Genomic DNA, 23,397 nt, shown 5'->3' with positions numbered 1-23,397 from the left:
TTTAAATACATCATGTCCAGCACAGTACATCAGTAGTGTCATTTGGACTTTAGCAATTTATATGCTCTTACAAATTAATGCAAATTTCAGTTGGTCTTTACAATCTAACAATAAAGTTTAACTGTATCTTTATGTAAATGACATTCCTCCCAGACAGCATGTAACTTCTACCTCTTGCAGTACATCGCCAATAACATTTTGTTGTTATTGGCGATGTTACTGTCTTTGCAAAGCCGTCCTGGCTGTTCCTTTTTTTTTAAAGTGTCCTCTGGCTCATCTATTCTGATGACATTTTGATTCCTTTGTAGTTATATACATCAAATAATGGAGACTTGAGAGTGACGGAGGTGGAGGTTAGCCAAGGCACGTGCCACTGCTTATCAAAGGGTCCTCTGCACAGTAGCACTAGGTTATCTGGCTCTTATCTGACACTAATGGTTAATGACCTTGGATGGTGTGTGGATGGAAGTGCTGCGGGGCTTGAAATCAGTAATCATAGAAATGAAAAGAGATGGACCGTCATTGTTTATAAAAGCGTGTTGGTATGTACTGTACGCCTCCTGCCGTTGTTGCCGTCATGCCTCAAGTAAAATGTAAATTGCTCTTAGAGTTTCCACTCCATCATAAAACAACAGACTATTTGTGTTTCTGAAGTGGGTTCTGGGCACTCAAAGGTACTTGAGTGGCTTCCAGGGAATCCTGAAACTGTTGATTATTCCTTAGTTAGTATACATGTTAGTACAGTTAGCACAAACAGTATTAGGACAGTGAAGCATGTTGCTTTGTGTGTTTTTATTTGCTATGTAATTTGAATTTTCAGTGCAAAAAGTTACTGTAATGTTGAAGTGCTGACTCTTGGCTGTGATTTAAAGATGTTTTATATCCACAACAGATGAACTGTGCAGGAATTGTGATCCTTTTTAGCCATGCTGGTGGCATGGTTCTCAGGGTGGCAGTGTCAGTCAGTTGATTGGTCCACCACTTCAGTCCAGACTGAAATATGTCAACAACTATTGGATGGATTACCATGACACGTTGTACAGACATTCATGCTATTCAAGAGGAGGGATCCTAATGGATTTAGTGGTCCTCTGACCTTTCCTCTAGCGCCACCATGAGGTTTACATTCCTCATTTGTAGTGAAATATCTCAACAACTATTGGCTGGATTGCCGTGACATTTGGAACAGATATCAATGATCTCAACAGCAGGCCGAAGTTTTCATTTATCGTTTAAAATATTTCAACATCTATGTAATGGATTGGCAAAAATGTTTGTACAGACAGTCATTATTCCCAGACAAGGTTGCCTAATGACTTTGATGATCCCATTACTTTAATTTAGCACCATCATTGGATTAGAGTTTTGTTATCATGCTGACGTTAGGATGTATTAGGCACACTGTCCCTTTGAGCTAAATGCTTACAGAGACGTTAGCATGAATGTAGATTCTTAGTCTTGCTATCCTTAGTTACAATTATATATAATTATACAAAATTATAGGGTACAAAAGGTAATTAAGGAAGTTATAATCAACTTTACTAAAGTCTTCATATTTAATATTTGGTTGGAATTCTTTTGCAGTAAATGACTGTCTGGTGTCTATGAGCCAAACTCCTGCTGCAATGTCCTAAAATTGAAGGATAATACATAAAAAGTCCTCCACTGTTCATCCAATATCAGTGTGAGCTCTTGAAGCTGTCAGTTTCATTTCAGATCTAACGTGCTGGATTAAAGCCAAAAGCCAAAACAATTAAAATTCATATTCAGGGATTACTGGCTCACAGCTTCACTATATTTCAGTGCCTTGTTTGCTTCATGTTTTAAATCTCAAGCTTCATGTGGACTAACCCCTCGGATCTGTATCTCTCTCCAGGTTATGCTGCCCAAAAGCTGTCTGAGTCCCAGTGAGAAAGAGAAGGGCTAAAGCCAAACCAATCCAAATCAGCTTTCCAGAGCCTCTCCAGCAGCAACTCCACTGCGGAGCCATGAGCAACCCCAGCGCTCCCAACCAGATTACAGACGCCGTGGCATCGGTTATTCACAGTGTAAGTCCGCACGACCACATACAGAAACGCCCTCAGTCTTGCCCTGTCAGGTCAGGCACCGTTGTCAACCACATGATAAAACACATGAGGCACGCTGGGTGATCCTGGTGACAAACAAGGTTAAATGCTGCTCAGGAGAAGATGATGTTCTCAATTAGTAGTTTATGGTCATTTCTTGAAGCTGCAGCTATTCTGCTCCTCCAAACTCTGTTTCCAACCCCCAAACACATTCTCCCCGCGCTGGATTTATGCTGCATCAGCTCCCTTGGCCCTTTCTGGCATCAGAGTGTGTATTTTGGACAGTGCTGTTCCCGCCAGAGCTATGTGTGTACAAATCTAGTCACATCCTAGAGCCAATTCGCTGGCTACATACAGTACTTCTGACTGCAAAAATAAAAATGTGCAGAATAGCTCAAAAACACTTGAGACCTGCTCCTGTTGAAATCTTCTTATCATTAGAGCAGCGGTGAATGTCACCAGTCCCACAACCGAAATAGTTTCTTCCTGTTTTTTTAAAAAAAATAAGTCACTGTGTTGCCAGTGTTGGAAGCACTAAAATAATGTTGGCACTTAATGCAGAACGTAATTGCATGGCTGCTGGTGGGATTTCTTTTGATAAACATGACTGGCATAGCCTGGAGGGCAGCTGGTCATCGGCCAAAGAAAGCAGCATTCCTCTCCTCGAGAGGTTCTCAACAAGTTCATCTTAGGATGATTAAGATGCTGAGGCAGAAAATATCACAAGCTTAAAGGAAAAATCCTCCCATGAATAGTCTCATACCTTTAGATTTCATCAGTTTGCGATGGTTGGTAAATTCCGGGAATTATTATACGCGCTGCATTCCAGGAATTATCTTCTTTTTTTTTTTTTTTTTTTTACTGATTTACCCACCTTTCTCAACCTGTGTCATGTTCTTTTGCTGGAGTTAGTGATTTCCTACTTTTCCCGGAATTATGGCTTTCACATTACACACATGGTTCACTTTGGTGTGGGTTGTACATGCAGGCGAGTGGAAATTGTTATGTTTATTGCACAGTGGGAGCAAAAAAACAGTGAAGTGATAGAAGTTACTTGGAGAGACTTCTCCTTTGTGCTGTTGAGAGGTCAAAAGAATACATTCTTTTTGTCTTTCAGGAGTGATAACAATGTTTACTTGGAAGCACCAAAGTTGTTCTCTTCTTACTACTTCACTGCAACACCAATGTAGGAAACGTCTGCTTTTCCTTAGCTTTGCATTTTGTCAGTGCTCGGTCAGCTGTTTCCTTTCCGATGTTGCGCAGTCGTGTGACTCTGCCTCGTCTACCTGCATAGAATCTGTAAGGGAGTTCCTCGCTGCGCATAAACAACATAACTGCTGCACATGTTTGAAATCTAAACCCAGGCATAGAATGCAGGGTATTTATGAGGTGGAAGTGGATATATGACACTTACCTACTGGACCATGAAAGATGTGTTGAGCGACCGCAGAGACCATGGATTTAAATTTTTCTCATGTTTTTGTATAATCATTTGTTCTTAATTACAAAATAGTTCTTTCATCATCACACAAAACAGGCACCTTGTTATCAAAGTTTTTGTGCTGACAACAGCCAAAGGAATTATGTTTACAGGTTGTCCGTCTGTCCGTCCCATTCTCTCTCGAACGCGATATCTCCTGAACGCCTTGAGGGAGTTTCTTCAAATTTGGCGTCTACTTGGACTTAAGGATGAACTGATTAGATTTTGGTGTTCAACGGTCACTTTGACCTCACAAAATCCGTTTTTCGTCATAACTCAAGAATTTATGTGTTTTTAATTATGAGAACGTTTCACACAAATATCTAATAGGATAAAATGATGAATTGATGACATTTTATATCCAAAAGGTCAAAGGTCAACTTCACTGCGAGATCATAATGTTCTGCATAAAACACTTTTCTGGCCGTTATTCAACGCCGTAACTCAGGAACGACGGGGAGATTGTGATCATATTTCACATTTGGTCAGATAGTGAATTGGTGACACTGATCTTTGGTGCCCATCTTGAAACTGTTTTTTATTAAATTCCTTCAAAGTCTTCACGACAAATATATTATGAGTCTGGACAGACATGGATGTAAACTGCAACGTGACTGGTTGGCGGAGGCGTACAACCATGAGGCGATATCTTTAGTTTTTCCTTTGAACACAATCAGAAACAAAGAATGTCATTTAGAAGTCAAACGAGAGCAAATGGTTAAACTGGGAATATCTCCACCATAATAACAACAAATCTCCACCTCTTTTCACCCTCCCACATACCGATAAACCTTTCAGGAAAAGAAAATAAATAGGATTTTTTTTTTTTTGATTAAAACAGTATTAAAATAATAAAAACATATTAATGAATAAATAAATTAAATAAAAAGTAATGCCCGCACACAAACAAACACCACAGTTTTTATTCAAATACAAAAGGTTTTGATCCAAGTCATTGATTATTAATATTAAAATTGTGTATTTGGAGTAAAATTAGTAGATATGAGCCTACGTGATGTGCGTGTAATTGCACCCTGGATGCAGGTCACACCTTTTATTATGAATGACAGGAAAATCACACATTGTTCACTTGTGATCACAAATTTACTTTGTGATCTCAACAAAACAAGCCTGTTATGCCAAGATCATGAGGTCATTTCCTTATGTTTACAGTAAAGCAAAACAAAAAAATGATATTCACCCATGTCCTGTTTGAATGCCTGTGGAAACTAGAGGTATAAAATGCAAAACAGTTAAACAACTAAATGTATAATTAAGCAACAAATGTCTCTGATTCAGTGCCTTTCAGTTGTAAACGTTGCACAAAACATCGCTTCAAACAAGATAGAAAAATACTAATAGTTACTGCAAAGATTGGAAAGGCCCTTTTCTCTTTACATTTACATTCTTAGAGATTTTCTGTTGATCCAGTTGAGACTCAATGTGTCTTTAAAGCTAATTATGGAAAGTAGGAGTGCCATAAAGTGGACTGAGACACAATATGACCACAGTATGTGTAATGAGACAGTAACAGTTGTCTCAGACGTGCCAGATCAAGAAGCTCACTAAAGATAAAACTGTTTGCGTTATGACAGTGCCTTAGCAGTTATCGGCTGCTGTCTTGGCTTCAAACTCAACCAAGTTAATAATTATCTCTTTAACAATATGTGCTTTTGTGTGTGTGTGTGAGTGGGTGGGTGGTCAGGGAGAGTTCAGATGATCCTGTTTTTTTAAGGGCCTACATTGTGAAACCGAGTAATGTCTTCTTCCTACCGTGAAGATCTGCCCTGGTCATGTGACAGGGGCTAACTGAAATAGAAACAGGTTGCCTTCCATAAAAGTGGTCAACAAGTCTGGCTTTTGCTTTTGATTTTGGGAAAGCAGATATAGCCATCTCGCTGTATTTAAGGCAGCGGCAACACACGTGTGTAATTTGATGGATTATCTGTATCTATTTAAGGTGAGTTTGGCATTTTGTTGTGACCTTAACCCTCAAACGTAAGCACGGTTTGCTCTATGAGAGCAGACCGTGCTTATGTTTCCGCTTACACGCTTACCATGCTTACCACGCTTACCACGGTCATTCTCTATTTGTGTCAGTGATAACTAGTCTTGTTCTTATCATTCCTGGTCAGTCATTACACACCACCCTAAAGAGCATAAATAGAGCTTTTCCAAGTCTGTATGTCGCCTGACTTTGGTTTTTTTAGGTAAATTTAACCGTCACACAAACTTTGCATCTAGTTAATGTTCAGTCTAACTCTTGTGCTTCTGACATGCACTTTGACTTCATCAACAACTCAATGACTTTTCCCAGACATTAGTAATCCAAGGTAATAATTACTCCCTAATGTCCTCCTAATGCGTCACTAGTTACAGATAGTCACCCCTTTAATGTCTGTAGGTGGACTATTAAATATCTTGACAGGAGAAAGCTGTGAGCACTTGCACAGGATAAAATAGCAAAAAGTTTTGGGTTTTTTTTTTGTGTTTCAGCAGGTTATGTTGCACATTTGAAGCGACACAAGCTGCCGGTAATGGTGTTAAACTTCATAATAATGTGATATTTAATTCCTTGTATCGAACACAGAAAGGTCAGAGGTCAGCTGCAGAACAGAACATTTGGTGCTGGTAAGGATTCAGTGGTTTGCTGCAGGGAAGTTCAGCTGCGCAAACGAAACTGTATCCGCCAGTTGAAAACCATCTAGACAAATGGTTCCCAAATGTTTTGGCTTATGTCACATTAAAGGAATAGTTTGGTATTTTGGGAAATACTTATTCGCTTTCTTGCCAAGAGTTAGATGAGATCGATAAATATGAAGGTGTAGCCAGCAACCAGGTAGCTTAGCTTAGCATAAAGACTGTTAACATGGGGGAACAACTAGCCTGGATCTGTCTGAAGGCTCACAAATTAGCACATTATATCTCAGTTTGTCTGAAATCTAAAAATGTCAGGATTATGTGCTTGATTATTTCTTGGCGTAGGCTGTACCTTCCTGACGTCTCCACTGGTTGCCTGGTAACCTCACAGTGATGACTAAACTGTGGCCAGGAGACAGTTAGCATAGCTTAGCATAAAGACTGGAAACAAGGGGAAACGGCTATCTTGGATTTGTTCAAAGGTGAAAAAATCTGCCTGCCTGATTAGTAAGCTTTACATTTGCTTGTGTGTACATGTTTCAAAGCCGGGCTAGCTGTTTCCAGGCTTTACGCTAAAATAAGCTAACCGTCTCCTGGCCGTAGGTTCATATTTTATGGAAATATGTGAGAGGGGTATCAATCTTCTCATGTAATTCTTGGCAAGAAAGCAAATAAGTATACTTCTACCGTTAATAATCTCATTGCGCCTTATATTTATATTCATCTTTCAACACCTTTCGGAGGTCTTGACCTTCAAGTTGAGACTACTGGTCAGCTCACATGCATTTAAAATATGTTGACACCATGTCTACATCCATAACTGTGAATGATTGAGCTAAGACATCATCGTGAAACTGAATCAGTGACTCCACCAAGACAATTCCTTTTAGAAAGTGAGACGTCAGACCTTACATTTAAGTACAGTTGGTACAGTACTGTTCACACCACCTCCTCCATATCAACTTTTATTACTTTTCTAACCTCATATACCACCGCTGCAGAACCCCTCTTGCTCAACAGACACAGTTTATCAGTTAGACATCTTCTACTTGTATGGAACTGAGGAGTGAAAGCAGTGAAAGCAAATGACCTTTCCTTGGCTACTGAAAACCTAAACTTGCATAACATGAAATTAGGGCTGCGACCAAAGATCAGTAGTCGTTAGTTCAAGCCATTAGTAGACTAGTCTTTGCACATTTATGATATTAATTTATATAAATTAATATCATAAATTTATATAAAAAAAATTTCCTGCTACTAACCAACCAATGAAAACTTGGTCGACTTAGACTAACAGTTGGTCGACCATTAGGGTGTAGCCCTACAGGAAATAATAAAGCTAAAAGCCAGATCGCCAATACAAATACAATCAAAGGGTATCTCCAGACAGGAAGTGAAAACAAAGAATCAGAGATATATTCTCCAGTCTAAGACTAATTTTAGATGTGGAATATGATATGATGTGGAAATTTCTACTGTATTACATTTTTAAAACTGTTGCATGATATGCAAACAACGGAAAAGTACCTTTCAATTTATGATGTAATAGGAAAGTTGTGCAAATCTGTGCTTGCCAAACACAAAATGCACAGTAAGTGTTGGCAGGGCACAAAACTGGGTCGCAACTCGCATGCTGTCTTAAAATGATCAAACATTGAGCATATTGTGCATTCGGATCTTCTCGCAGACTGACATTAAGTTATGTAGGAATGTAGTGACTCAGCAGCCACATGGTATGACATGATCATGACAGTATCCGCAGCCTATCTCTCCCTTTCCCCTCCAAGTGCTGAGTGTGCTGGATTTGAGCCTACCTCACGACACAGATAATCTCCTCTGCAGCCACTGCACATGCATACAACTTTTTAAAACCTCAGGCAGCTTGTTGCCTCACAGGATTGCTTCTTTTACTAGCTATTATTTTTATTTTAACTGTTTTATGGCAGATAATAATCTTGCTGTCTAGTATCAGTCATGTTGGTTTGGGTAGCAAATTAGTTTTTAGTTATGCTAGCAGCATGGCTCTAGGGTTGGCAATGTCTGTTGTAGGTCAGTCAGTGTTGCCAGTAATTATTTTCTCAATGAATCAATCAGTTGTTTAGTCTATAAAATGTCAGGAAATGGTGAAAAATGTTACCCACTGTTTCCCAAAGCCCAAGATGATGTCCTCAAATGTCTCCTTTTGTCCCGGCCAACAGTCCAAAACCCAAAGATATTAAATACTCAAATTCAAGAAGCCAGAACCAAAGAATTCTCACTTTTTTTTTTCTTAAAGAATATCTCCAAATGATCAATAATCTCTTTTCGGTTATAGCCTCAGCTGTACTTTGTGTGTTTAGAACTAATTAGCTAAGATGGTGAACACGGTAAACATTGTGCATGCTAACCATTGGGATGTTAGCATTGTGAGCACATTAGCACACAGATATTAGCAATTAGCTCAAGGCACTAGCAAGTGTACCTTGAGAGTACACTGTCACAGGGCCGCTGGCGTGGCACCATTTGCATCCATCGGATAAGTGCAATGGATAAGCTTCCTGTCCTGCTAGTTCTCAAGTGAACATAAATTCAAATTCTGACAAAATTTTTTTTATCGCTATTACAAGATTAGTGCTGTTATCTGGACTGATGGGAATACACTGATTGGAAGTTACCAACATGCCCCGTACTAATGCATTCCAGCTTTCGGATTGACTTTGTCTGACTGAAGATGATGGAACATTTTATAAAAACTTCCATACGCAGCTGTTCTACTTGTTTGATGACTTCCCGGTCAAATATTCAACCGCAAATATGTTGTTTCAGTGATTTGTCATGTAGAAATCTGCTCACTAGTGGTCTTACCTTTTTGATACATGCAACTTATTTAACATGTGCTCTGTAAATATTAACCCTTAATAATGCATCTTTAGAAAAGTCAAAGATCTTTAGTTCTTATGCATTTACATTGCCCTTCAAGGCTCATTGACTAAAAGCACCTTGGTCAATATTTAGGCTTCATGTGGCAAAGTTATAATATGGAGATGAATGTCAACGTTAGGTTTTGTCCCTGGCTGTTCAAACACGGCTTGTCCTTTCAGTCAGCATTTGTCCTCAAAGCGAGAACGAGAGTCTTGTTTATTCTGCCCTGGCACAATAGACAGACTGGTGAAGGTGGCAGGTTGGCCGATAGGGCTCTGATTAGGGTATCACGAGGCTTTGATAAGCAGGGGCAGAGGGATATCTCCTGCCTGCCGTTCTTAATAGAAGTGTAGAGGGTCAAAGCTCCAGTGTTGTCATGGTTGAAGGCACTGACGCTTCCTGCCAGCAAAAACGCTGATCGTGATTAAACTCACGTTGCCATGAGCGAGGTAAGTTACTAAAATTCCTTACTGAAGTCAGAAAAATATCAATCTCTGTCAAAGTCTTCTTCATTGTCTGTTTTGTGTTTACTCGGCTCCCCTCGGCTTGTTTTTGCACATGGTCTCGGTTGTGGAAAATTCTCTCACCTCCTTGAGAATCCTTCGCACATCTCTCCCACCTCTAGGGATTCACTGTGAAACCATGATATGAATGAGGGCTCTGTAAAAATAAACTACCAGATTGTGTAGCAGCGCTCCAAGAGTTTCAGTCATCTGGAGAAGATACGTGTGCGACAGGTTGTTTTTTGTTTGTTTTGTTTTTTTAATCCGTCGTCTTATTAAATTTTGAGTTTAAGTAAGTGAAATGCATGAGCGGTGATATCTAATTATGATCAATGCAATAATATTAGAGTTCATAAGAGCTGCATTTTCCATTTAGGCCTTTTTTTTTAGATGTTGGTTAGGATGTCCCATGAAAGAAATTTGCTCCGCTGGTTTAAGTTTCAGTGTTATTGGTGCTTTTTAAATGTGCTGAATTGTCTTTGTCAGTTTGTTCTGGAGGTCAGCGAGGTGAACACAGTTTACTCACTCCTATTTTTGAGTCTCTTGTTGATCTGTTGGGTAAAAAGGAATGAAAAGGAATTGAACCTTGGGTCAATATTGAATGTGTGTCTAACTGGCCCACCTGTCTCTTATTTTACTCATTCATCTCTGCTGGTCCACAGTTCATTGCAGGGCCGTCTGCTGTCACCTGTGTGTGGCATGTAAGAGCAGGTCAGTAAAACTCTGCATGGTTATGTGGGTCATGAGAATAAGAGCCTTTTTGCCAATATAGCTTCTCACACTTTCTTTGGACATGCCTTCATTTATTAACAGCTGTCGAGCTACAAGTATCATAAACTGAGGATTAACTCTTGAGTTTCCTGTTCGCATTTTCTTGTCTAGATGGATTCGATGAGCTTAATGCCTCTCTGTGAGTGTCAGGTGAAGTTATAGAAAATGTGGCGTAAACTACACAGAGTTGTTATTCTGTATGTGATGTGATCTTTAAGATGGTGGAAAGAATTGATTTGATATTATACCATTTCAGGATTTATTTATGGTTCTTGCTACAGTTGGATGCATTTTTTGGAAATAATTTTGCAGTGGTGGAAGAAATATTCAGATCATTAAGTAATAGTACCAATAACAGTGTAAAAATACTCTGTAAGAACTACTTGTTCTGCAGAAAAATGGCCGCTGTGAGTGATATATTATTATGTATGGCATTATTCGATTGTATAATTAACATTTTACTGTTGTAGCTGGTCGAGGTGGAGCTGATTTATCTACTTTATATAAAGTTCAGGTAGTTTGGTCTAGTGGTTCACAGTCTAGGAGTCGGGCCCCCGTAGGGTTACTAAAATCTAAAGGGTCGTGAGATGATTAATTGGGTAGGAACAATGAAAAAACATTGTTCTGCTTCATAAATTTGTATTTATCTTTTTTGGTGTCTTTGGAAATATTTGATAATTTCACCTCTTTTGGCCACAAACAGTTTTTTTTTAAATTATTTAAATGAAAACTATCTGATGTCTCCTTGGTGGAAATGCTAACTGAACTCATAAACATTTGAAACATGGCAATGAGCCATAACCAGCCAAAACTATTTAGATCTTTAACAATCAATTATATATTATAAACTCATCATATATTTATTTGTGTAAAACCTTAATCAGAAAAGTAATTAATAACTATTCCTGTCAGATAAATGTAGTGCAGTAAAAGCTACAATATTTCCCTTTGAAATGTAGTTGAGTAGAAGAATAAAGTAGCGTATAATATAAATACTTGAGTAAAGTACCTTAAAATTACACTTAAGTATAGTATGTGATTAATGCATTTAGTTACTTTCTACTAGCAGTTTTCAACACTAAGTAGGGGGGAGAAGCGTAATTGTGTATCAGCACATGTTTTCTGTTACTCCCTGCAGCACTGAGTGAAAACTTAATATGTGATTGACATGTTGGTCGTCCTGGGAACTATTTGCGGGAGCATCAGATGACTCGTGGCCCCTGAGCGCCGCCGCAGGAAGGGTCCGCTGCAGGATCCGAGACATCTGCCCAGTAGTCATGGCAACCTTTACACTGCCTCGAGGTGGCTACGGCACGGTCCTGTTAGCCAGAGTAAATTCACCAGCCGTAATGCTCCAGTCAATCCTTATCACAACATCCCACCGGCAGAGCAGGGCGCAGCAGGGCGCAACATCCTGCTGCAAGAAAACAGATCTGTTATCACCCACATGACTCCTGTCACACCACAGCGTGGAAAAAGAGTAGCTGATCAAAGCACATGGCCATTGTTTCCAATTTAAGGCTTATTTTGAAGAACACATGCATGAGAGGACTCAGTCATATGATGTTCTGACAGGAGCGTTTTCACAGCAGCAGAACTCCCTCTAGTGTCGGTTTAAGTGAAAGACAAACAGACGCTTTTGTCTTTCCTGCATGGAGACCCAAAGTGTTCAGTACTAAATGAATAAGATATTATAAAATTGATAATCATATGAATGAATACAGACCAAATATAAACAACAAAATTGTGAAATTTCTTCAAAACTCAGCTCATTGTTATGAAATATTATTTTAATCTTGCTTCTTTTCTTAGTAACATAGTTTATTGCAGGTAATATTATTTAATTTCAGCAGTTTTTATTTCAAAAAAATAAAGTCTGTTTTAATTTCACAGCACCATTTTTTTCTAATGACTTTAATAATAATTTAATATTTGTTTTAATATCACATATAACGAAGAGCCAGTTATGTGATTGGCTGTTTCTGTGGTCGTAACGAGCAGAGACTCAATCACATGACCTCGTCAACACCAAAGTTGTGTTGTGACATTAAAATAGACTTTTTAAAAAGGACATTTTGACATAAAAACTGCTCAAATGAGATAAAAATGAGTAGTAAACTGGGAGTAGGTGAAAAGAATAAGACTGAAAAAACATGTAATTTCATCTGATTAATAGTTTTACAGTTGTATAATGTGTTTGTCTCCATTTATAGATTTCATTTATTTCCTAATGTTTATTTATTCAATATTGGGCATCGTGGATCTCCATTTTTCTGATCAACTTGCTGATTTTCATTGTTTTATCTTGATGTTTCGTTGTATTTATGTCATTTGTTGTTTGTGTTGCAGCCAGAGGCTCCCGCTGCCTCGTCATTACAAGGGACCCCGCGCCCAGAGGAGGAAGATGATGGGGACCTGAACAAAGCTTTGGGCGTCCAGCGCTTCCAGCAGATCCTCAGTCCCTCTGCTGTTCCTGATGAGCAGCACCATAACTACCATGAGGAGGACATTGAGTGTAAGAACACAGATGCATTTCAACTTTCAATAAGTTTGTCAGCGAAACGTTTTGTCTTCTCATGCATCTTCTCTAAATATAATACGTCCGGGGGTTGATCTTTGTGTTCTATTTTCGCTGTTTTCGCCGCAGACCATCGTCACTCCTCTCACCACATCCACCGACCTCTGTCCAAACTGCCCCCCGAGGGACGCAGGAAGAAGAGCAGCAAGAAGAGGAGAAAGGACAAAGATCAAAAAAGTAGCCACGTTCCCAGCAGCGGCCCCATAGAGGAGGGAGAGGATGAAGAGGAAGATGAGGAGGAGGGGACGGAGACAACATCTGCTCCGTCTGACTCTGAGAAAGTCAAAGATGTGGAGGTAATGTTTGGACTTGAAACCAGTCTTAAAGTGAGGGGGGAAAGCTCTGATAGGCTCTGACTTCTGTCATCTGTATTGGTTTCAGTGGAGACTTCTGGTCCCGTGATTTTATATTTAAGAGTAGAAATATTCTAAAAGTGATCAGAAAATAATACTTTATACTTTAAGATGTTATGACAACTACATGTAAACTGAAGAGCATCATTTCAAGAATGATGTATCTTGTTGATCCTGTTCTCTGAATTACTTCAAACACCTTCTTTTTTTTAATAGTTTCTATATATAATGACAACACACAGTAAGAAGATATACATACATAAACATAAACACATAGACTTCATCTATCCATTAACCCCACCAACCAGCACCTGGCAAAAAAATGCTGTTTTATTGATATCAACACCTTTTCACTATAAAATAGTAGGTGACTTACTTTCCAAATAATAAGTACTGGTACCTTTTATGTCCAAAAAATGTTCTATTTTCCCTTTTGCAGCAAATGAAAGTTACTTTAGTTATGACAGTTATTAGATTTGAAACCAGTAACATGTGACAATGGTACCAAAACAACAAAAAGGTTGGTTAGTAAGTAATAAGTTTTTATTTCCATGTCAAACATTCGGCCCAATCATCCAACACAGAGACACAAGACACTGCTATTTATCAAACATCAAAAATGCACATAACATGCATCTTGTGGTAACACATGTATAAACCAAAAGAAAAAAACAGTTGTACATTCTTTCTTTGAAACATATTTATGTAAACAGCACATAGTCAGATATGCATGTTTTGACTTGTTTGGCATCTCGACTCGTCTAAGCTCCAGCACTTTTTACCGTATTATGTCCTGTAATAATATTTTAATATCATCAGCCAACACAACATTAGCCAGTATCGCAGTAAAAACTCTAATTTGTCGCTCACCCTGCAGTCTACGTTGGTTTTTAATGTGTTTTTATGATGTCCAGTTAAAATCAAATCACATGTTAAATGCAGTTGAAATGTGAGTCACTGCTATCTGCTACTATCTGAGGTGATTTGCATTAAGATGTGGGTGAATAAGCGCTCAGGAATGTGCTGCTGTACAAATGGCCATTGTCCATGCTCGGATACCCAACCCGCTCACTTACTGTTGTAGCATTACCATATTTTCCTCCATGAATATTTCAGTATAGTCTTAATCATTCATCAGTGGGTTTTGTGTTTGGCTGTTATTATGATACTTCACAAAACAAGACCAGGGTTTAACCCAATGAAACTAAATAGTATTCATAGTTACAGAAGTTACAGAATATGAGTGAGGTTAGTTTTACTTCATCTTCTGTTTCGCTGTCTGTTCTTTTTTTGTCACTTTTTTATTTGTTGCCATTTAAATATATTTTAAAAAGAAAAGGGGGAAACAAAAAGCATTGGGAACAAGTAGAGAATACATTTCTTTGGTTTGCTGTCTTTATGTCCAGATCCAGGTCTCAAATACACCGTCATTACTACATCCGTTCATTGTTTAAGACTGTAAAACCCTCATTGGATAGATTGTTTTTTATTTCCTTTACATAATGATCCCTGACTTGTACGGTAAATATCTATAAAAATCTTTGTTTTTAAAGATCAGGTTCCTTCTTGATGTATTAACACTCTTAAATTCTCTACCTCGGATTACAGGATGGGTTCACAGTTTTTCATTTTTCTCAATTTTTCGGTTGTAAAACAGTGTTTTTCTTGCTGTAATCATCCCTCCTGTTCATACAGGCCATTAGGAGATCCTTTCATAGTGTTCAAGTGATCTGGGACAAAATCCACAGTCCTCCTTCTGTGCAAAAATGTATTTAAAAGTTCATCTGAAGCTAATATGAAGTTTCAGCCGTCCAAATTAGTCAAATCAAGTCAGTATCGTTCAAAGTCTTTTAAGTGCCAGAGTCCCTCTTTTTGTTACGATCCTTCCACTGCAGCTGAACAGGAAAACACTGTCCGTCGAGACACAAAGAGGGACTTTTTTTTTTTTTTTTTTTTTTTTTTTTAACTAAGGACTGTAACTGTGGAAGATATCAACCTTATTTGACTAACTCAGATGACTGAAGCCTCATATAAGCTTGAGACAAACGTTCAAATGTATTTTTGCTCAAAACGAGGACTGTGGAGTTTCTCTCCTATGAGTTACACTGAAAACGCATTTGAAGGGGATCTTTTAATGGTCAGTATGAACAGGAGGAATGATTATAGTGAGAAAAACCTATTTTAATGTTCATTTGGGCTCCTGACTGCTGTTTTAACTAAAAAAAAAATGTGAACCTGTCCTTTTTATGTGCACAAGTCTATTGTACTGTTGCTTCTCTACTGTTTGAATCTGATATCAGAAGTTCATGGTTTGAATTTTGGGTTTATGGTCTATTGTAACAATACGCTCTGTATTCCCTCCACAGTTCTTTGTTTCGGATGAAGACCATGTGGCCAAACGTGGCAAAGAGAGTCCCAGCTCAGCCCGTGAGCTGGATATCGTCCCCCAGTCTGTTATGGGAACAGATACTGAAGATGCAACTTCCACAGAGTGAGTCAAGCTTTTAAAAAAAAAAACTAAAAAAAACCACTGATGTTTTAACAGTTGTCCTTCTCAGACTGAGATCAGGAAGGAGGCACGGACAGCTGCTGTGTTTATAATCATGCTTTACCTGCTGTGATGATTGCATAATGCTTGTTTTTGTCACGTCTCTGAAATGCTCTCACGCCCGCTCTGTGATATTGTTCTGATTGGGTGAGACCACTCAAGCGCATGCTTCATTGGCCGGTGAGACACACACTGTACGTTACCATGTCTCAGGCATCCAGTGGGCCTGCTGGGCATGATCTGATGGACCCAAGTAATCCTCTCTCAGGCGCCCATATATCACCTGTCGCTATAGACGACACAAAACACACCTCAGCAGCCCCCAGGCTCCACCTATGACATTTACTTTTCCACTTCAGGAGGGTTGAATCTGGGCTGGGATAAAGCCGCGACTACGCACTTTGCTGGTTTTTTAATCTGTCGGAGAGCGACCTCATTGCTGAGGATTTGTTTTTATGAAACATCCTGATAAAACAGGTTGAGAAAGTAGTTTTGAAATATTGTGGAATAATATTTTTTTAAAGGACGGTGAGTTTATTATATTTGTATCAATAGAGCTTTGGAGGATTTATTTAGGATGAGCATCTTTATCCTCCATGTTTGTTGACTTTTTACTGTTTTATGCATTAACATTTTAAGTGTTTTGAGCTGAGAGATGTCAGTGTGTTTATAGCAGGAGCAGAGGTTAAAAGATCAAAAGATGGTGTCATTTGAATTATCCTGTGTTATGAAAATTAATTAATTACTTATGAAGAAAAAAGACTGAGGAAAAATGTGTGTGGTTCAGCAGAGAAAAGTCATCTTCTTCGTCTTTGTAGTTTCCAACCTTTGAAGTTTAGGCTGTAAGAAAAATAACCTGTCACTCGTCAATACCTGCGCTACAGCTTTCTCTCTTTTTTTTCTTCCTCCACCTGTCTTCATCTAGTAAACCGGCTTCAACCGACACGTCCAGTGCCGCTCCCCAGCCAACGCCACCCGAACACACACCGCTGGCCCGGGTGTCCTCCGCCAGCCGCAGCTACGACCTCCAAGAGCGCCGTCGCACGGGCAACATGACGGGCGCTGAGCAGGCAAAGTACCAGCGCATCCCTACTGATGAGATTGAGGCTGAGACCCTGGCCTCCGCTGACCTGGATGGCATTAAAAGTGAGTTTAGATTAACTGTCACGTTGCAGATTTTGTGTTCTCAAAAAAGGCTTTAGCACACTTTTAGTGACAAGGAGGCGAGAAGGTCACAGGTAGAAATCCATTATGTACCTTAAATGTTCTGAAATAGTATTTCTGGGGGTTTTTAGTCTCTGTGAGGTCATAAGAATAGGTGGCCTCCATAAGAAATTAACCCCTAAAGTTGCTTTGTAGCTGTGTGTGTTTGCTTTTGTAGGTAAATTATTGTTGATGAAAGTTCACAGAAGTGAAGAAATAAATGTTTAACACAGTTTTCCAACAAATATATAATCTTATCAGGTTTTATAGCAGACTGTATGTAGGCATGAGGTGCTTTGAAATGAATCTTTACATGCTCACCATAAAGAAGAACGTGTTTTTAATGTGTTTTTTCTTTTTGTAATTTTTTTTGTATTCTTACATTAATTTCTTTTATCATTTTTTTTCATGCCAATAACAACAAAACAACACTGTTGTTAGAAACCATGACGTCTATATCACAAACAGTGAAAATTAGAGACAGGGAGTCTTTATGTAACTCTACATCATTTGTGTATGTTTACCTATGAAAGCATAAAACAAAAAGAAAAGGATGGAAAGAAGCTCACAGAAGAGAGAGAGGAAAACATTATTTCTATGAATGTGTCATAGATTTTATCCATCTTTTATCCATAACGTATAATTCCTACTCAGGGATCTCTTTGATCATTTCGAGGGTAACCATTTATGAATTACTTCGTTGTTTTTTTTTTGATGCTGCAGAAAATATTTTCAGACGATATCAGTCTTTTTCCTGTTATTTCTACCAGGCATTTATCTTTTATATAAATATTGAAAACTTTGTCCTGATCACCTCAGTGTCTCCAGCATGTGTGACTTACCTCCATCCCCTCTATAGTGTTGCGTGATAAGAAAAAACCTTTTAATAAAGGCTGAGCTTTCCTGATGCTCAGATGAGAGCGGGGGCCATCTCAAGTTCTCCTACATTGCAGTCGGCGCCCCGCCGTCCTGTGATGTTCCCGGCCCCCCGGCTCAGCGTGGGGTTGTGTTCAGGGCTTTGGTGATTTACGTGAGGGAGCCAACCCCTCAGCGGAGAGCAGCAGCTTATCAGAGAGTGTGGCAGACAGGCCCGCATTATTAAATTAGCCGTTCCCGCTGTCAGCTGAGGCCCCTGGAATCAGGCCCGAGCCAACATGGTGGTTAATTGTGAAACCTGGACCTCGGTTCACAACCCTGAATCATTAGTGGAATGAAACAAGGGTAAGAGTTAAGTAGACTAGAGGGCAAAATAAAGAAACTTTAGATGGAGGTTTGGGCTTGATATTATGGGGCTTAGTGACAAAGAGTCGAGCCTCCCAGCAGCTTCATCACTAGTTATCTTTTATCTGCTTCCCGCCACCGTAAATCATCCTGGGAAAGTGGCTCTGTCTCTGGCTGCTGCTCAACAACAGGAATTATTAGATCACTGTTCCTCCCCTTTTGTTCGACCCGAGCAATTAACTCCTCTGCTCACTGATGTACTCTGATAGTTTCAGCCCTCGTGGGGTCAGGCGGCGGTCAAGAAATGGCAACTTTTTCCGATTTGTCAAAACCCGCACAAGTCGCGCACTCCGGTCTGAGCAGCGAGTGTGTCACGTAGTCAGACGGCCGTGCCAGCTCTCTAACCCTACGCCCACCACAAATCCTCCTCTTCCTTCAAGAGCCCCATGCCAGTCAGGCCTCATTTTACTCTAAACTTCACTCACACACCAGTGGACACATCATGGAGCTACTTTACAGTGAACCTGCTCAGTAGGAGCTGAAGAGATGGTACGAGTAAAGCTAGAACGAACAGGAGAGCAGATGATTTTTAGATAATGAGGTTGAAACATTGATGAAGAACCTCAAAAGCTTCCCTGTTTGTTACATAGGATATACAAGCTTTTTTTAAAGGTAAGACGATTGGTATTCTTGATGGTAATTTTGGGTATTTCTGTAGTTTAAGATTTTCTCTTTGTTGTAAGATTATAATTTCTGGATGTAACAGTTGATTTCTGAGGACTAGCTCAGCTTGTTGCAGTTTTTTTCACTTTCTAAGTTTTTTTTTGCTCTAGTTTATTTTTATTTTTCTTTGCCAGTAACTCCATTGATTTCTGAACTCCTAACACCTGATAGGATAATTCCTACTCTCAGTCTTGTATGGTATCTGTGCCATCCGGTGTCTCTCTCCACATCCTTTTCAATGTCTGGTGTGCTGCCAGTCTGGGTAACCCTACTCCCTGCTGTGGGACCGCAGAAACAAAAGCAGAGTAGCCCGGCTCTTTGTGACTTAATGGGCTGAGATTTGAACTTGGGGTGAAAGGTCAACGCATGTGCAGGCTGAGGACTGCAGAAGCTAAATATAATAGACTGTAAAATTGACCATGCTGGGACATAATTCCCATTTTTGCTACTTGAATATCATTTAAATTCTATATGATGTTTTGTTATTTCTTGTCTCGTCTTTTCTTACCTGTATTCTCTTCTTTTCTCCGCCAGGTCATCGTTTTGAAGATGTCCCCGGCGTGCGCAGACACCTGGTCAGAAAGAGCACAAAGGGACAAGTGGTGCACATCGGCAAAGACCACAAAGAGCCGACCACTCGCAGCCGTAAGCAAGACCGCACCCCACATGAGGTGAGCCGTCGCCTGAAGGCATCCGCTGGCGTTAAGACAGGGCACGGATCAGATAATGCAGCCGATGTAGAGATTGATGATGGTGTTTGGTTTTAACTCAACGTTTTTAAGCCTCGTCAGTATCTAAATTTATTTGGGGAAAAGTGTACTTTAAGTGTCATTTAAGAAGTTTGGTGGATATGGTGTTTATTAAATGTCAGAGTACACTAAAAAATGTTCATAAAAATTTCCCAGAGCCCAAGTAGAAGTCTCCAAATATCGTGTTATTTATGATCAACAATTCAAAACCTATAAATATTCAATCTACAATGATGTAAAACAGAGAAAATTTCATCAGTTATCTGTCACTCAACTAATCTATGGAGCAAACAATTGTTTCAGCAATATTAAAAACCCAGAAATGGAACCTGGGAGTGTTCATTTTAAAACCTGAGAAAACAGCCCTACATTTTCAATACACAGAATGTCGTAAGCTTCATTTATATGAATAATAAACTTGTTATTTATCTTTTAAATTCGGTTGCAATTCAAGGAAGTTTTGGGGGGGGGAAATCACTCCGATTCAATGTTTTAATCTCTATTTTCCACTTCAGATTTTGCCTTAAATGCGTCAAAACTGTAAAATACTTGAAGCAAATCCCGTCTTTCCCTTTTATCAAAATTAGCGCAGCTCTCTCTCTGTTTTGTGGATGAGACAGGAGGGGGAAGGAGACGATTAAAAATGAATGAACAAGTTCTTTCCTTTCACACGCGGAAAGGAAAAAAGAGGAGAGAGAGAGGAGCTGAGGTAACCAGACACTGGGAGCTCCTGAGAGAGGGAGAGCTATGTTTTATTAACACACACACACACACATTCTCATACATAGCTACGAGCCCCCAGCAGCCCGGGGTAAACAACAGGTCCCTGTCAGGTGTGTGTGCGTGTGTGATGAGAAGGAATTACTTGTGAGGCATGTGTGTAAAAGTGAGGGTCGCTTCGTTTGTGCCGCTGTCGGTTGTATCAGTGTTTGAATCCTCTCCTGCACCGTCTCGCTCCTCCAGCCGTTACCGGTGGTTCTGTACCGCTCTGCCTCACGGCCAGACGGCTTCGTACTGGACATGGACTCCAGTCAAACGACTCAGTACAAGAAGGTGAGGCTGGGTGACCGGCCAGAGTCAGGTTTGACACGTGTGAGCGTGATTTTCACAGGCATGCAGCAGGTGTATTAAGGCACAAGGCTGTTTAAAGAAGGGCATATTTCCCAGCGTCATTTCACAGAGGATTAAGACGAGCATGGTGTTTTTTTAAAAAATCGCCTTTTAACAAATATTGGATGCTAAAAGAGCCGAGAGATGCACAGCAGTTGATTGTCTCTCCTCAGATTTTTTGGTTAAATTTTAAGTTGCTGTTTTTCTGCAACGTTTAACACATTAGGGTAATAATGTTGAAAAGTCTTTTGTGTTTGAAGTGCTTTAAATAACTCACCTGGAATCCCGGTAAGCATGGAGCCTGTTGTTTTTTATTTTTTTGTTTCATGACGACATGCAAAATGCTCCACCACTAATCAAGAGTTTCCCAGCTGACCAGTTTCAAAAATGCTTTGGCTATTTAGTTGAATATCAGGCACACGCTGAACGTGCATGTCGTTTTGTCTCAGGATATCGTCAGCCTCATCTCACCTTTTCCCGTTTCCTTGTGATGTTCCTACCAGGTGTTTGTGGAGCTGAACGAGCTGACTATGGACAAGAACCAGGAGATGCAGTGGAAGGAGACGGCTCGATGGATCAAGTTTGAGGAAGACGTGGAGGAGGAGACGGACCGCTGGGGGAAACCTCACGTGGCTTCGCTGTCTTTCCGCAGTTTGCTGGAGCTCCGGAAGGCCATCTCGCACGGTAAGAGAGAGAGAAACACAGTTAAGTTTGCACGTATCATTTTGGTAAGCTAAAAAGTAAATGATGCAGTTCATAGATGACTGAGCTTAGCGTGCATGTGTGTGGGTGTGTAGGTGCGGTGCTGCTGGACCTGGACCAGAAAACCCTGCCTGGCATCGCCCACCAGGTGGTGGAGCAGATGATCATTTCTGATCAGATCAAAGCTGAGGACAGAGCCAACGTCCTGAGGGCCCTGCTGCTTAAACACAGGTGACTGGTGGCGCCAGACTACAACAAAGAAGCTCGCATGTTGCTGAAATTCCCTCTGATTGTGGACACAGAACTTATCTCTTCCATCCAGGTTTATGAGGCAATATTTAGCCACAATAGCACTATTACATTTTGCTCTTTTAGATTTGAGCAGGTATTTGGTCTTAGGTTTGGCAACAACTATTTCTTGGTCATTGGAACACGTCCATGCAGTTGTAATGGTGAGTTTGGAGGGAGAGTCTTGAGAGTTTAGAAATCTCAGCAGCTGCCAAAGACGTCATGGCATCATTGTTATTGATCAACAACTCAGCAGGATATAAATATTTCCCAAGTGGGGGTTTGGACCAATAAGGGTTCCTGGGATGAATCTTAGAGGTAAAAAGGTGATAAATACATTTCTCATGCACAAAATTAGTTTTATTTTGCCTCTTTCTGTGATATATAGATAATTTCACCTCTTTGAGCCTTCATCTTTAAATAAAGAAAGAAAAATCACTTGGTTGAACTGCTCACAGCTCATGTCCACACTAAGGTCATTCCCTGTGATGGGGAGACCTAAGTAGATTTGCTTCATTTTTTTAAGCCCAAAAAGTTTGGGAGCTACTCATTTTATGCTGTAAAAATCTGAACACTGAGCATGTTGACGCAGGGGTAAAACTTCACTTTTAAAACTACTTCATGCTGGTGATTATTGGCAGTTAATGTGTGTTTCATTGTCTTTAAAAGGATGAACAACTGTTAAACTATCTCCCCTCTCACTGCTGCTTCCTGCTACTAGGTGGCTATATGCCTTGTCACTCCCTCTATTCCTCCTGCTCACCCTCTCTCTGCCTCTCCCTGCCTCCCCTAGTCACCCGAGCGATGAGAAAGAGCACAGTAGCCCTTTCCCCAGAAACATCTCAGCAGCCAGCCTGGGCAGTCTGATGGCCCACCACCACAGTGCCAATCACACCCATCAGCCCGAGCCGTCTGTCACCGACCCCCTCATGGGCACCGTCCACGCCGCGGGGGATACGGACACACGCATCGACGTGGAGAAGAACGAGGTACAGGTAAGTCGGGTTTTGAGGTAAAAGTTAACGGATGCTGTTCGTGTATAAGTATTCTTCATTATACTGATTTTTGTTTCCTTTGTTGCTTTCCAGCAGAAGGAGCCGACCATGGTGCCCGGCATGCATCGGTCCAAGTCAAAACATGAACTGAAGCTGCTGGAGAAGATTCCAGAAAATGCTGAGGCCACTGTTGTCCTTGTGGGTGAGTTATCTCCAACCAAAACACCTTGTTTTTTTTTTTTAAATGCATGTGCAGCACTGTTTTGTATGTTGACTGTTTGTTTGTTTTTTTCCTGCGGTCTTCCAGGCAGTGTGGACTTCCTGGAGCAGCCCACCATGGCGTTTGTGCGACTGCAGGAGGCGGTGGAGCTGGAGTCTGTCCTGGAGGTCCCCGTGCCTGTCAGGTTCCTGTTCGTTCTGCTCGGACCCCCCACCACCAGCATGGACTACCACCAGATAGGACGCTCCATCTCCACGCTCATGTCTGACAAGGTGAGCAAGGTGTAGACGTAGAGGTGTAACAGTCCAGTGCAGCTCCTGATTTTCTCGTTTCTTTTAAAAACACG

At 40.3% G+C, this 23,397-nt stretch overlaps 1 protein-coding gene across 3 annotated transcripts in view; it reads left to right on the top strand.

The window, feature by feature from the left end:
- Positions 1-23,397, top strand: part of slc4a2b (solute carrier family 4 member 2b) — a 45,309-nt gene that overhangs the window by 13,456 nt on the left and 8,456 nt on the right. For 2 of the 3 annotated variants that reach the window (XM_042399086.1, XM_042399087.1), the window contains exons 3-13: positions 1,877-2,048; positions 12,711-12,876; positions 13,009-13,235; positions 15,659-15,783; positions 16,766-16,986; positions 19,522-19,658; positions 21,350-21,530; positions 21,644-21,779; positions 22,630-22,831; positions 22,925-23,033; positions 23,139-23,323. In XM_042399086.1, the coding sequence (XP_042255020.1) occupies positions 1,989-2,048; positions 12,711-12,876; positions 13,009-13,235; positions 15,659-15,783; positions 16,766-16,986; positions 19,522-19,658; positions 21,350-21,530; positions 21,644-21,779; positions 22,630-22,831; positions 22,925-23,033; positions 23,139-23,323 (1,749 nt within the window). In that variant the 5' untranslated portion in view covers positions 1,877-1,988. The remainder of the gene's footprint in view (positions 1-1,876; positions 2,049-12,710; positions 12,877-13,008; positions 13,236-15,658; positions 15,784-16,765; positions 16,987-19,521; positions 19,659-21,349; positions 21,531-21,643; positions 21,780-22,629; positions 22,832-22,924; positions 23,034-23,138; positions 23,324-23,397) is intronic. The other variant, XM_042399088.1, reaches the window with a different exon arrangement.

The sequence above is a fragment of the Thunnus maccoyii genome, chromosome 21 (genome assembly GCF_910596095.1).
Source record: "Thunnus maccoyii chromosome 21, fThuMac1.1, whole genome shotgun sequence".
Taxonomy (NCBI): domain Eukaryota; kingdom Metazoa; phylum Chordata; class Actinopteri; order Scombriformes; family Scombridae; genus Thunnus; species Thunnus maccoyii.
Note: the sequence above shows the minus strand (reverse complement) of the source record. Positions and strands in the feature narration are given on the sequence as shown.